Source organism: Taeniopygia guttata, chromosome 24 (genome assembly GCF_048771995.1).
Source record: "Taeniopygia guttata chromosome 24, bTaeGut7.mat, whole genome shotgun sequence".
Taxonomy (NCBI): Eukaryota; Metazoa; Chordata; class Aves; order Passeriformes; family Estrildidae; genus Taeniopygia; species Taeniopygia guttata.
The window spans coordinates 5,296,686-5,312,377 of record NC_133049.1 but is presented as its reverse complement, the minus strand read 5'-3'; the positions used below and the strand labels follow the sequence as shown (position 1 = coordinate 5,312,377).

The window sequence follows — 15,692 nt, the reverse complement described above, 5'->3', positions numbered from 1 at the left end:
GTTCTCACATGGAGCCATGCCGGGATGCGGCTACACACCCCTTTCCCCTGGAGCGCCGCCAGCTCGTCCCGCTTGGCAGCTGGAAAAATTGATTTCAGTTTGGAAATGGCTCGTGCCTCTTCAACACCCCACTGCCATCGGGATCGCAGCTCAGGCGGGAGCCAGAGCCCGGCTCTGAGGCGCCAAAAACTTTAATTTCTTGGGACTGCTCAGCCTTGGATGAACCAAACATTAATTTTTTTTTTAAATAATTTTTTTTAATAATTTTTTTTTCACTTATTTGCCTCCGATGGATTCTTTTTAATACAAACATCCATAAATCCACGTGCCTGGATGGCTCAGGAGTAACGGGGTGTCCTCCTGAGCCTTTTTGCCTGACATTCAGCGACTTATCGCTGTCGATAGCGATCGAGAAGATCTTTCCACCTGATTTTTTTTTTTTTTTCTTGCCCTGCCAAGCTCAGAGGGATGATCATGCCAACCTGAAAGGTAGGAAAGAGCTGGAATTCATAGCATGTCTACCTCTTGCTGCAAGGAGCTGGGAGTATTGCAAAACGAGTTTCGGCGGTGTCCAGAGCTGGAGTTGTAATGAAAGGGGGTGTTGTAATCGCCTTCCCTCCGAGCAGCACCTTCCAAAATGCAGAGGGGAACATTGCAACTCCCTGCTCTGGGGCTGTTGAGCTTCTTGTGATCCCATTTTTCCTCCTTTTCTCCTCTTTGGTGGAGATCCATCAAAGCTTGGACTTGATGGTTGTAGAGGTCTTTTCCAACCAAAATTATTCCAAAGCAAAAATGTATTTTTTGCTTTGCTCAAATGGGCAGAAAAGCTCCTTTAACCCCAAAACATTCGCTCGGGATGGGTTTGGAGATCTGGATTTCTTGTCCCCTTTTCTGGCAGGAGGTTGCAGGGCCTCAAGGCCCCATCGGTGGGACAAAGACCCTGCTCACCTTTGGGGGATGTAGGGTTTGGAAGGGATCTGGGGAAGTTCACTCCTAGGAGTCAGGGTGAATCTTCAGGAGTTTCAAGCTGTGTCCTTTGTAGAGTCCTCCTAGTTTTTCCAGTTTTTGGAAATTAGAGGCTCTTCTTGCTGTGATGAGGAGTAATCCTTGTTCAGGGTGTTCTCGTGCTGAGAAAAGGTTTGGGTGAATCATTTCTTGGAGGAGAGTTCTGTATCTTTTACCTGTCCCCTGTGCATGGACACTCCTCACTCACCTTCCAGGAATTAACCTAAAAACATCCAAAATCCTCCCCTCCCTCCTGTCCCAGTCAGCCTTCAGCTACTACAATTATTTTTATTATTTTTATTTCTCAATAAATCAATTTTTAAAACGTATTAGCAAAGTTAGAAATGAATGTGGAGACGGTGGAATAAACCAGAAGCAAGGATTCAGTTCTGATCCCTGGGTGAATTTTTTTTCTAAGAATGTGGATTTAACAATCATTATTTTCTTGTGGACAAGAACTTTGCAAGAACATTAAAATAGCTCAAAAAGACCAATGGACATCTGTGAAGTTTTCCAGTTATTTTTCCACAGCTTGTAACTGAGGAAGGAGATTTTACTTGCAATTTCTTGTTGATTTTTGGTAGAAATGGAACAAATTAATTTGGTGCCTGGAGTGCTGTGTTTTCAAGACTGGGAGATTACTCTGCTTTTTTGAGGTCTTTTTCTCCCTGACTTATCCTTTCCCATCCCCTTGTACCATTCTCTGCTTCGTGCAGGGAAAAATGAAAAGTTTTCATGTCCAGCCCTCCTATCAGGGCTTGAGTTGTGATCTGGAAAGGGCAATTACTTCTTGTCTTCATTAATACTCCACAGAAGGCTTTAAACTTTGAAAAGCTGCTTGAAATTGGTTGTTTCCTGCAATGTTTTAATTGAGCAAAGTGCCAGGGGGCTTGGCAGAGCAGGAAAACTGTCCATGGATAGAGCGGAGAGCAGGAGTGTGGAATAACGCTGATTTTCGGTGATGGAAACTTCAGAAAGATCCCTGAGAGGAGCCTCTCCCAGCTTCCCACTGCTCCTGCTCATCCCTCCTCCCTGCTCCTTAATTCTACAATTCCTTTGCTCTTTTTTGCAGATTAAAACCGAGGATCTCAGCGACTCCTTGCAACCTGCCATCCCCCCTCGGTCGGGTCACCTCGTGCAGGGATCATCCATGATGCCAGGCAGCCAAATCGCAGGGGTGAGTGACCTGGCTGCCCCTGGAATGCCAGGAAAAGCGGGAAAAAGCTGCTCCCAACCCCCTCCCCAAATTCCTTTGGCCAGTGGCAAAAGGAGCCTGAGATGGTGAGGAACACAGAGCTGGAAAAGTGAATCCTCATCTTCCTCCTTGGCTTTTCAAGGGTGGACTGGACACACGTGCTGGGGGAGATTTCCTCAGAGGTTTGCTGAGCAGGGAAACCACCCCATGGTCAGGAAATCCCTTGGACTGGAAATAATTGGAGGCTGAGACATCACCGTGGGGAAATGTCTGATAATGTTTGCCCTGCTCTTCCTCATTCATGAGTGTCTGATTAATGCCATTGTTGGAGATCGGGTTCTAGACCAGATCAACTGCTAATCTCAGCCTGTTGTTGCCTCAAATTGATTTACACCAGGGAAGAAATTAATTCCTCGAGGGAATTTTTTTTTCCCTAAGGTGGAAAATGTGGAGTTCAGCACTTAACTCTTGTTAAATTCTAGTGGGAGTTGGATGCCAGGCGGCCACAGGGATGCTCAGGAATCCCTTCCCTCGTTCTTTCACGGGGTATTCAGATCCATTATACAATTTAGGGATTCTTCATTTTCCCCCAGTCTTCAGAGCAGTCCTGTGGGAAGCAGTGTTGGTGAGCTGCTGCAATTTGCTGTGTGATTTTAGGCAGTTCACTCTGGAAATACTTTATCTGAAGAAAGTGAAATCCGAGAGGTTTCACCGTTCTAACAACCAGAGTTTGATTGCTTCAAAAATATCTTTATCAAGAGTTAACTTTTCCAGGGAAAAGCAGACACTTGTCCACATGAAAGTCTCTGTATGCAATGAATTCTTCTCCCATACTTGAAACTTTTGGACCTGCAGCCCTCCAGCCCCGAAATTCCCCAAACTCAGTGAGAATTCTTCTCCTACACCTGAAACCTTTGGATCTGCAGCTCAAAAATGTCACCAGGAATTAACTTTTCCAGGGAAAAGCAGACAATTCTCCACATGGAGCTCTCTGTACGCAATGAATTCTTCTCCTATACTTGAAACTTTTGGTCCTGCAACCCTCCAGCCCTGAAATTACAGAAATTTAGCGTGGATTTGTGAGGAGATGCTGTGTGAGGAGCATAAATCCTTGAGTTTTATTGTTCCCTTTGCTTTTTTTCTGTAGGACATGAGCTCTCTCCACACCCTGCAGCAGCTGGTGTTGCTTCCTGGGCACATGCAGTCAGTCCCCCAGTTCCTTCTGTCCCAGTCTCAGGCAGGACAACAAGGTAAGAGAAGGAAAAGCTGAGATGATGCTTTTTTTGGGCTTACCTAAAAACAGAGGTCAGACAAAACTAAGAGAATAAAAAGCAATTCTATTCATTGAAGGGCCTTCAGGTACATTTAGGGCAGACAAAACCCACCCAAAATGGAGAATTGGTCATGTGTTTCACACTTTTATAAGTTTGGTCCATTTCCATATTGGGGGTGAATCTGCCAATTACAGCTTCAGCTAATGAAGTCATTTACCCCAAATTTGCTCCCCCAACTCACTTTTGTTTCCATCTCTGGCCTGAGGCAGTGAGGTGTCCTTGATTGCAAGACCTGGAGAGGAATTGCTGTGTCTGCCCCAAATGGGGAAGCAGCAGCTCACACTGTGTGTGGAGTTTGGAGTTACACACTAAAGAATAGATGAAAAATACAAATAGATGAAAAATATAAAAATATAAAAATATAAAAATATAAAAATATAAAAATATAAAAATATAAAATTCTAAGGTGGCAGAGATGGGTAAACATTTAAAAAGCTCCCTTCTGGATGTCGGGTTTTCCCAGGGTGGTGCTGCCCGGGGATGATCCCAGATCCATGGGGAGATGCTGCTGGCACCGGAGCCTTGTGCGCTCCTCGAGTGCCACCTTGGGGCCAGGCAGGGATCCCAGGCTGGAAAAATCCCGGGAAGGAGCAGAACAGGTCCAGCTTAGCCAGGAGCAGCTCCGGGACAGAGCGAGAGGTTTGGGTATTCCATAGTGACAGAATCTGTGGTATTGATGATTCTGAGATTGTAGAAAGTCTCTGTCTGTCAGCCCCGCTGCCAAAGCAGAAGCCATAATTGGTCTGTGCTGGTTTCAAGGTTGTTTATTCTGTTTATCTCTAACATGTTCTGCTGCCCTGCCGCAGCTCTGTCCTGCAGGGCAGCGTGTGGGGCTCTGCCCTCAGTGGGATGGTACAAACATTAAATACCACAAACTACCTGTGCTGGATTTACAATAACGTGCCAATATCTGTCACCTACGTTGGACAGTGTGTCCCCAGCCCAAACCAACAGAAAAATGCCAACACCACAGTGAAACATGGAGGGCATGAAGAAGGAGAAAAAGGACAAGGCACACCCAATTTCCTCCATCTTGTCCCCTTTGGACCCCTCATCTAGAATCCTAAAATTTTACTTTTGCACCCGTGCCACACTTAATTACTGCTTATATCAAACACTCAGAGCTGGTAATTGATCCTGTAAGACTGAAAACTCTTTTCCATGGACAGAGATCACAGCCAGTGTCTCTGGGGGCTCTGTCCAGGGGGGTTCCTGACCCCTGCCAGGGTCCCAGGGCAGCCAGGGCAGCCAGAGGGAAGCTCTGGATTCCCACACCATAGGACAGGAAAGTTCTCCCTGCTCCCAAAATCAGCTCCAGGAAAGCGCTGAGGACTCACTCCATGCTTGAGAAAGTCCCTGTAATTCTGGTTTTGCCCCCAATATTTTTACAGCATTTCTCCCACCCTGGGGATGTGGATGGAGGATGTTTTAGGCTTTAATTCATTACCTGGCAGATCCATGGGGATTTGGATCCTTTGCTTGTGCATTGATTTATCCCAGCACAAGCTCCCTCCACATGAACTAAAATTCAGGATTATAACATTAAATCTCTGCAGCTTGAACCCACTGGTTCACACACTCCAAAAGCAAGAGGGGAATTTATTTCTTCCTGACAGGATATAAATTCTCCTCTCTGCCAAATGACCCTGAGTGATGGATAAAGATACTTGATGTATATTTACAAATCATTTTGAATTTATTACTTTGAAATACAGTCAGGACAATCTATTCCTTGCTGCCTGATTTTATTCATGAATAATAAACATCTTTTACTGCAAAGCAGAACTTGCTGCCTTTGATAGATTAGAATTTATCTGTTCAGTGACTTTTTTTGGCAGCTATGTTTGCTTGTCACCCCTTCCAGTTCCAGGCTTGACCAGGAGTGGATATTCTGGCCAGGAGCTGGAATTTTGTACAGCACATTTCCATTGGCATGGCTGACTGCCAGGTTTGAATGATCCTTTTGCCACATGCATGCACAGCCAGTGGGGAGTGAAAATAAAGTGGAATTCGGTTCACATGGAGTTTTCTTCCTTCTGAAGAAAGGCAGAAAATATTCCAGAATTGTCCCTGGGGCCATCAGGGGATGCCCTGAGTGTCTCCTGATTTTGGACTGTGGGTCCATAAATGGATTTCCTGGCTAAAGAGGCTTGGCTGGGAGCTGAACCTTTCCAACAGGGATATCAATTTTAGTTTTCTTGTATTTTTGAGGTGTCAGATAAATTCCCAGTTCTTATTCCTCATTCCCAGTAAAACCCAAACACCCAAGTCATGGGTGGGAGAGCTCTGTAAAGGTGGGAGTGAAGAGCCACGGAGATTTTGGGAATCCTGTCAGGCTAAATATTGCTGCTGAAATCTTCATCTCAGCTGTCAGACCGGTGATTCCTGAACCCAGCCCTTCATTTCCCTCCGAGCTGGAGCTGAGGTGTTCAATCATGATTTTAAAGACTCCAAATGACAGAGCATCTGCCATGTCCCAAGGCAAAGCCATTGCAGTGATTAATTACCTGCACTGCTAAAAATGTGCACCTCATTACCAGCCTGGATTTGAAATTTGATGTTGTTCCAGTGTTAGGGAAGGCTTATTCCAACCCCAACCTAAGTAAATAAATGGGATTGTGCACATCAGATCTAAATTAAATAAGAAAAGGCAGAGAGGGAGGGGGGAGTGATTGATTCTGGAGATTATCTGTTTTCCCTTTTATTAGCAGAAGTCCATAAATTTCTATGGATTTCCCTGTAATTGTCAGTTATAATCAATTAAATATATTGACTGCTCTGAGCAAGGTTATAAATCCTCACTAAATTCTGTAGCTTTCACTCACAATGGACTTGATACCAACTAAATTTCTAGGGAACTACACAACCTAATCCTGTAGGACATTCCCTCTAAGAGATATAGGCTTGTACTTGGCAGTTTGTCAACGAAACAATTCCACACTCTCCATAAATCCCAGTTTTTGTTGGGTTTATGGATTTCCCTTCTTTCTTCCTTTCATCATTTCATGTCAGCTCCGACGTTCTGAAAGAAATTCAATTTATTTGAAATAGAGTAGGGTAGGAAAGGAAGGGTCAGATGGCTTCCAAATGACATTTGAAAATGAAATGTAGAATTGAGAGCAGAGTGGGAGGGCTCACGAGATTAACTGGAGGATCAGGGTTTTCTTAACAAGATCAAGTGGCTGAAAGTTGGAGTCACAAGGGCTTATATTGGAAATAAGAGGTCCATTTTTCTAAGAGCTACAATAATTAAGCACTGAGAGAAATCCCCAGGAAGGATGTAGGAAATTCTCTGCTGCTTGGCACCTAAAATCAAGATTAGAGGTCTCTAAAATGCCTGAGTGTGATGAGCGACACGCAGGGATCAGCAAATGAGATATTTCACTTCTGTCATTACTGTAATAATCCCTGCAGGCTAAAAAGCCACAGGAAGAACCTTTTCTTTCTCATGGCCCAGCTCAGAGCCAGACTCATTCCTAACGGCCAAAATTCTTGTATTTTGGGCAAGAAATAACAAATGGAGCTTCCCACTCCGAGCTTTCCTGCGGGTGTCCACTGACCAAGGTGTCTCTTTTCGATCTCCTCAGCTTTGCAGCCAAACCTCCTCTCCTTCCCTCAGCAGCAGGGCAGCCTCCTCCTCTCCCAGCCCGGACCCAGCCTGGCCTCCCAGGTAAGAGCACACCTGAGGGCGTGGCACTGGCACAGGAAACACTGCGGGTTTTGTTATTTTTGTGACTCTGAGCACCTTTTTTGGGGTGGTTTGGACAGGCTGTGGGTCGCTCTGGCCTTCCTGGCTCCTCGGTTGAACCCCACCTGGACGTCCCCCAGCACTTGCAAGTGGCAAAGCACCTGACCCCAGCAGGAGCTTCCGAGGAGCCCAGCGACCTGGAGGAGCTGGAGAAGTTTGCAAAGACTTTCAAACAAAGGAGGATCAAGCTGGGGTTCACACAGGTGAGAGGGAGGGGATGTGGGGGAGTTTGGGGTAGAGCTGTGGATGAAGGAAAGGCTGGGTTAGGTAAATTCGGGTTATTTTGCAGCATTGCCTTCCAAATACACAAAGAGACAAACCCTTCCTATCACCTTACTGCCATAACCTCGATATCTGCACCCTCTCCAGCATTCAGGGGTGGGGGCAGGTTCCTGGGGGCAATAAATCCCCTTTCCCTGGCAGACAGGTGATGGAAACAAGACTGAAGCTATCCTGGAAGAAGCCTGAGGGGAAGTTTAGGCTACAAGAGGAATAAATCCTTCACTGAAAGAATGATCTGGAGTCATCTGCCCAAGGAGGTGGTGGAGTCACTGTTTAAAAAAAGCCTGGAGGTGGCACTCAGTGCCATGATTTATTTGATGAGGAGGTGTTGGGTCATAGGTTGGATTTGATGATCTCAAAGGTCACAGAATCACAGAATCACCAGGTTGGAAGAGACCTTCAGCATCGAGTCCAACCCAGCCCCAACACCTCAACCAAACCCTGGCACCCAGTGCCACATCCAGGCTTGTTTTAAACACACCCAGGGATGGTGACTGCACCACCTCCCCGGGCAGCCACTCCAGAACTTTATCACCTTTCTGTAAAATACTTTTCCTGATATCCAACCTAAATTTCTCTTGGCACAACTTGAGAGGTCCTTTCCAGGCTGGTTAATTCTGTGACTGTGATTCTGTGTGGGGTTGGGACAGCTGTGATGGGTTTCCCCATGCTCACGCCGGGATTTGGGTGTCCCCTGGCAGGGGGACGTTGGCCTGGCCATGGGGAAGCTCTACGGCAATGACTTCAGCCAGACCACGATCTCCCGCTTCGAGGCTCTCAACCTGAGCTTCAAGAACATGTGCAAGCTGAAACCCCTGCTGGAGAAGTGGCTCAGTGATGCAGGTAGGTGACATCAAGGCAGAAATGCCACCAACGCCTTGTGCAGGCTGAGCTAGAGCAGAGCTGGGCAGAGCTAAAGAATAAAGATTTATAAAAAGGATCTCCTCCATGGATCCACCTTGGGCAGCACCAGAGCCCAGCCAGGGCTGCACCCAAAATGAACCAAAATGGTCCTAAAATGAGCCCAAGATGAACCAAAATGGTCCCAAACTGAGCCAAAGATGAACCCAAATGGCCACAAAATGAAGCAAAATGGTCCCAAAATGGTCCCAAAATGCACGAGCACTCCCTGGGATCAGTTCTGCTCCATTGGCACCTTGGAGTTCATTGTCCCATTCCAGCTTTAGCCCAGGCAGTCCCATCCTGCTTGTTTTTCTCTCTCCAGCCCACGGTGTTTGTGCTCCTGGGCTGAGATTTGGATCATTTGTCCTTGGTGCCCAGCTGGAGCAGGAATTGTTTTGTCTCCCTGCTCTGTGCAGAGAGCTCAGCATCCCCTCGTGTGAAGCTCAGACCCACACACTAAAGCAGCACAGAATGTGAAAAATAGAAAATCTAAACCTGAGGCATCACCACCAGCAGGAGAGGATCCATGCAGGAACCTCAAACCCCTTCAGCCCCTCCCTGTGCAAGCTGGAGAAGAAGGGGAGGAACTGCTGAGGTGCTGAGGGATCAGCCCAGGAGATGCAGCTGGAAAAGGAAGGATTTCACTGAGAGGGGAATTCCCAGGGGCAGCAGGATTTGGGGTGGGTCCTGTGCTGACCTCACATCAGCCTCATGCTTCACCCAACCCTTCAGGATGTCAGAGCCATTGGTCACATCTCAGCCACCCCCAGCCAAAAGGTTTGGTCACATCCTTTTCTGTGTGAAATGAAATTATTGACTCCTGGTCCCTAGCAGAGCAGGCTGGAAATCAGGCTCACAAAGGAAAAACAATGTGTGGATTAAAACATTTTACTGCTTTGATTTGGACAAGTTCATTGATTGATTCAGAGCAATTTTAATCATTATCAGAGGGAGAAGCCACAATGTAGGAACAACTAATCTATCTGGGAATGCAAATAACTCATTATCTTATTGAATATCTCTTTTTCCCCCTCCCTCTTCCCCCAGAATCTGCTCCTTTGGATTCCTCCATGAGCACCCCCAATTCCTACCCCTCAGTGAACGAGATGTTTGGACGGAAAAGGAAGAAGAGGACCAGCATCGAGACCAACATCCGCTCCACCCTGGAGAAGAGATTCCAAGATGTGAGGGGAAAATCTTTCTGTCTGCTGGCAGCTCTCCCCAAGCCTGGCATTTGCAAGCCTGTGGCACTGAATCCTCTCAAGAAAAGAGGGTTTTTTAAGGGGTATTTATTTGATAGCAGGCTAGAAAATGCTTGAAGAAGCAACAGGAAAAGTGTGAATCCCAAAGGAATTCCCTATTGTTTGACAGTAGGTTAAAAATGCTTGAAGGAGTTAACAGGAAAAGAGTTAAACCCAAAGAAATTCCCAATTATTTCCTTGTTGAATGTTATTCTAAGGGAATTATGATTTCCCCATTTTCACCCACTGGGCCAAAGCTGATCTCTGCACCCAAAGAAAAGCTCTTTTCTTTGGGAGTTGCAGATGTGTCACAGGAGCTCTGTGGCCACAGTGCCTCATTGAGCAGCTCTTGTGAGACCCCAGAACTTGTTGCTGCAAATATTTTTCCTGAACCCATTCAGAAGTGAAGCCCTTTGTACTTTTTAAGCTCCAAGAATTTCAAGAAAAATCACTGCAGACATCAAACAGAATTTTAATCAATAGGACTAAACTGTGCCTTGGAAATCTCTCAATCAAAACTGTTCCTGTGCTGTTTTTTCCTTGGCTTCTGCCTCGTATCAAAACTTGCTCAGTCATCTCCAGATCATTTTAGCAGCTCATTTTTAGCTGGTAGAAAGCATTTTCTGCAATGGGAATTTTATCTTGGCACCTCTGTGCCAGGTATCTTTGACATTTCTGAGCTTCAACTCTGAGCAAGCCCCACAGAGCTAAAAGGAATGAAAATAAATGACTTGGGGGGGAAGGTGGGCTCTGTTATTTCCATTTCTAAGTGAGAAAGGGAAGAGAGAGGCAGTGACTTTTCTGAGCTTGGACAGTGGCAAGGCCACCAGGTTGAGGTGAGCCCAGCACTGATTTTGGTGCTGATAAGGTCGAAGAGGGAAGTGATTTATAACAGGGCAGGAGCTGTGACTCACCCCCCCTGAGCTGATGTGCAGCCAGAGGCACTTTGTGGTTCACAGAACCTAATCCCTCACCCAAATATTTACCCTGGGAGCTTTTGTCCCCTCCCCAGCTCGAAGCCAACCCCACCCTTGTCCTCTCAGCAGCCCCTGATGCTCTTTAGGGCTTTTTAACCTCCTGTCTCTCTCAGCAGAACCCCAAGCCCAGTTCAGAGATTTCCTTTTGATTTTCGGGGCTTTTTTAACCTGCTGCCTCTCTCAGCAGTACCCCAAGCCCAGAGATCCCAGTTCAGAGCAGATTTCTTCTGTTTTTTGGGACTTTTTTTAACCTCCTGTCTCTCTCAGCACAACCCCAAGCCCAGAGATCCCAGTTCAGAGCAGATTTCTTGTGTTCTTTGGGGCTTTTTTAAACTTCCTGTCTCTTACAGCAGAACCCCAAGCCCAGTTCAGAGTTTTCTTTGTGCTTTTTGAGGCTTTTAAACCTTTTGCCTCTCTCAGCAGAACCCCAAGCATAGAGATCCTACTTCAGAGCAGATTTCTTGTGTTCTCTGGGGCTTTTTTAAACCTCCTGTCTCTCTCAGCAGAACCCCAAGCCCAGTTCAGCGTTTTCTTAGTGCTTTTTGAGGCTTTTAAACCTTTTGCCTCTCTCAGCAGAACCCCAAGCCCAGTTCAGAGCAGATTTCTTGTGTTTTTTGGGGCTTTTTTAACCTGCTGCCTCTCTCAGCAGAACCCCAAGTCCAGAATCCCAGTTCAGAGCAGATTTCTCGTGGTTTTTGGGGCTTTTTTAACCTGCTGCCTCTCTCAGCAGAACCCCAAGCCCAGTTCAGAGGAGATCTCCTTGATAGCAGAGCAGCTCTCCATGGAAAAGGAAGTGGTTCGGGTCTGGTTCTGCAACCGGCGCCAGAAGGAAAAGCGGATCAGCTGCCCGATGCCATCCCCCATCAAATCACCCATCTACAACTCCAGACTGGTGAGGGACCTTGCATTCAGCCTCCTGGAATCTGATCCAGAACATTTATTATTATTCCATCCACTGAAAACAATCAGCTCAATGATAACAATTCATTAAGCGAGAATTCTATTTATTGAAAACAGTGGGAAGAAAAGTCAAGTTTCCTAGGAGGAATTGATTAGTTTAATTGTAGGATAATTTAGTCAAATCATGATGCTGTCCTAAAGCTTTTCCCCTTGAGACTGATGAAGAAAATCTTTCAGAAATTAATGGGGGATGAGGATTACATAAACTGATATCAATTAGCTGCATTTCTGCTGCTTCATTTAAGAGTTGCTTGGTGCCTTTGCCATTTAAAAGTGGCAGGAACCTCCTCAGTGCTGCAGGAGTGGGAGGCAGAACCTGAATTTTATCTTGAATTAGATGGCAGCTCCAGGTTGTCAGTTGTCACCTGAGAATTCAGCTCCCTGAAGGAAATTGGGATTTTTTTGTGCCCAAAAGCAGAGGGAGATGGGAAGTTTCAGTCTGAGACATTGAAGGGCAGTGGCTCCTACAAGTTTTACCTGGAGACTTCCAGAAAATGTGATGGTTTCAGGCTTTTCCACAGCTGATCCATAAATTTAGACGGATGTGGAGAGTGAAAGGCACATGCAACACTAATTCTGATTTCTTCCCATGGCCTTGAATATATATATATATATATATGTTTGTGTGTGTGTGTGTGTGTATATATATATATAAAACATAGTATAATGATAATATATAATGATATAGAGATATAATAGATGTAAAAATATAACAATGCATACATAAAAATTATATATATTATTATATATAACATTTATATATAATACATATATACACAAAACAATATCTATATATAATGATATAGATATATAAGGTCTATATTAAAATAATTATTATATCTAATAATATATTAGATATTATGATAATAGTTGATTGTGTATAATATAATATTATAATATTCTATAATAGATAGACAATAATAGAATAGAATAGAATAGAATATTACAGTGATATAGATATATATAGATATATATTTTATATTTTATACTAATAATAATTAATAATTATAATACAGTTTTATATATTTTATTTATATATATATATGGGAATGGTGTTTTTACCCTGGAATATGATTGGAAATAGCCGTGAGAGCCCCAGCTGTGGGTGATGGGAACCAGCACACTCCGCAGGGGCTGTGAAAGGAGTGCAGGATGTGAGTGATTTCTGCACTGCCAAATGCTCACTGCTGCCTCTGTTCCTGCCCAGGTCTCTACCTCAGGCTCCTTGGGGCCCCTCTCTGTCAATCCAGTGCACAGCACCATGCCTGGGACTGGTGAGCCTTGGGGAACCTCTCTTCCCTCTTTCATCCCTGGCTCCTGCATTTCTGGGCCACATTTCAGGATAATCTTCATCAGAGCCTTGGCTTTGGTCAGGGCAAGTGCAGCAGGGATCAGAACAGCCCAGCCATGCTGTTGGGTGGGGTAAAACCATGGAAAACACCTGGAAAAGAACATTTCCAGCACAATCCTGGCCTGGGCTGTTTAGTTTTGGGAGCCAGGCACAGCTGGGAGCTAAATAAAAGGGTGGCTTAGAGTCAGATCTCTGTGAAAACCGGAGATTCCCAAATATAGGGACATTCCTGGGGTGCCCCCACTTTCCCCAGGGCAGGAACAGGGAATCAGAGGAGGCAGATAAAGGGTGGATCAGTGTCACATCTCCTATATCTGAGATTCCCAGATATAGGAACAGGGGACATTCCTGGGGTGCCCCCACCTTCCCCAGGGCAGGGAATCAGAGGAGGCACATAAAGGGTGGATCAATATCACATCTCTGTGAAGACCAGAGATTCCCAGCTATAGGAACATGGGACATTCCTGGGGTCCCCCCACGTTCCCCAGGGCAGGAATAGGGAATCAGAGGAGGCAGATAAAGGGTGGGTCAGTGTCACATCTCCTTGGAGAACTGAGATTCCCAGATATAGGAACAGGGGACATTCCTGGGGTGCCCCCCACCTTCCCCAGGGAAGCAGAAGAGCCACGGGGTGGGCCCAGGGATGGGGTGGGAATGTTTGGGCAGGAAGAGGAGATGCCAGGCTCACTGTGCTCTGTCCCATGCAGTGACATCCTCGTGCTCCCCAGGGAACTCCAGCAGGCCCTCGTCCCCTGGCAGTGCCCTCCATGCCAGCAGCCCCGGCACAGCCCAGAGCAACTCCAAAGCTGCCATGAACTCCTCTGGCTTCAACTCTTCAGGGTAAGGCACAGCCCAAAAAAACCCCAAACCAACCCAGGGCGTCGGGAGCTGGGGGAGAACACCGGGATCTCCAGGAAGAACAGGGAAATCCTTAGGGATTCCAGCAGTGTGGGGTGTCAGGCTTCATGCGTGACCTCTGAGGGACAGGGTGGGATTGTTGGGGTGTCCTGTGCAGGGACAGAAGTTGGGTTTGGTGACCCTGGTGGGTCCCTTCCAGCTCAGGATATTCTGAGCTTCTCGGGAGAGGCAGGATGCTGAACAACCCACAGGACATGCCGACCCACAGTCGGGTGGGGTGGGAAATCAAAATGATTTTTACTCCGAGGTGAAACTTCTCGTTGTTCTGTGCTACCAACAGCTCCTGGTACCGATGGAACCAACCCACCTACCTCCACTGAGACCTCGTGCAGCGAGGGCGAGAGCAGCTCTGCCTCCCGGCCGTGCATCACCCACCGCGCCCGGGGCCTCCCAGTGCCTTCCACCGCCGGCTGCGCCAGGAACCCCCGCCAGCGGGGCTGTGCAGGGACTCAAACTGCAGCCCAGCCCCTCCAGTGACATTCTCCCTCTTCCCCCAGCCCCACAGTGCCACTGTCCCCTTCCCCGAGCCCCCACAGTGCCACTGTCCCTCCAGGGCGAGCCCCGGCTTCGCTGTCCTCGCATGGCTCCTCCGCTTGCAGCTGCGCATCCTCCCGGCCGGGCTCCTGGTCAGGACTCTCCTTTCTCTCTCTCTCTCTGTCTCCCCCTCTTTCCCCGTCCCCATCCTGCCCCAGAGCTCCCCAAAAGGAAGGAGGGTCCCTCCTGCTGTTCCTGTCACGCACAGCCCCCAAACTGAGCCGAGGTTTGAGTTCATTTCACCGCAGCCCCGTGCCTGGGTGGGAGCTTTGGTGTTCCCCAAGCTCCCCACCCCACTTGCTTTGCGCCTCCTGCTCCCTTTCTAAAGGTGCTTTTTGTTTTATTTTTCCTTCCCTTTTTTTTTTTTTAATTAAGTATTTTAGAGCCTTCTTATTTTTTCCTTTAAAAAAAAAAAAACAACCAAACAACCAAAAAAAAATTGTCTTTTGCAAAACTTGTGTCCAGGCCTTGTTATTGCTGGAAACCTTGGGGGAAATTGTGATTTTTGTTGATTTAGTGGGACTTTTTCATTTCTTTTCCTCTCTTTTTGGGTTTTATCCTATACCAAATAATAACAAGCTTCTGGTCTTTGAGCTGTAAGGAATTAATTTTCTATTCTCTGTAGTTGTGTTCACGTAGTATTGCTTGAGGTTGGTGTGTGCTAGTGCTTGGGAATTCCATGAGATTCCAAAGGAAAAGCCAATTTTCACAGCCTATCACCAGGAAAATTATGGTTACAAATCCGCTCTTATTTTTCCTGTATTTTTAATTAATTTTGGCTAATACAGATATTTAAAGATTAGCAGATAAGGACAAAGTTAAACACCAGTCTGAACCTTTGGGCCACTCTGTCTTATTTTACTTCCTGCATGACCTTGAAGAAAGGAGTTGATCCCTGATAGGCAATGGTGATGAAAATCCAATTTCCTTCTCCCAGTGCTCAATTTGTGCCAAAGAGCAGAATTTAGGGGATGGTGAACATCACAGTTGATTCTCCTGCCACCCATCACCGAGGACATTTATTAACCCAAACCTCAGCACAGCTGTAGTTTCCAGCTTGTTTCAACTGTGAAAATCTCAAATTATTTAATAGATTATCAGCAATTATTTCAACAGGGAGCACTGGTTGTCTTCATAACCTCAGCCTGCATGTTTTACCCAGGAATTCCTGAATTAACTCCTGGGAGCTGAGCTGCAATTTGTATTTTGCCTTCAGAGTTAAGTGACTTGGTCCAGACTTGCAG

General features: G+C 46.3%; 1 protein-coding gene across 1 annotated transcript; it reads left to right on the top strand.

The window, feature by feature from the left end:
- The first annotated feature begins 2,084 nt into the window (after positions 1–2,084).
- On the top strand, positions 2,085–14,850 carry POU2F3 (POU class 2 homeobox 3). The gene is made up of 10 exons (XM_030291015.4): positions 2,085–2,182; positions 3,348–3,450; positions 7,122–7,204; positions 7,303–7,485; positions 8,266–8,407; positions 9,515–9,651; positions 11,416–11,577; positions 12,853–12,919; positions 13,704–13,836; positions 14,195–14,850. Exons 1-10 carry the CDS (start codon positions 2,156–2,158, stop codon positions 14,232–14,234), a joined length of 1,077 nt encoding a protein of 358 aa, XP_030146875.2. The 5' UTR covers positions 2,085–2,155; the 3' UTR covers positions 14,235–14,850.
- The last annotated feature ends 842 nt before the right edge of the window (positions 14,851–15,692 follow it).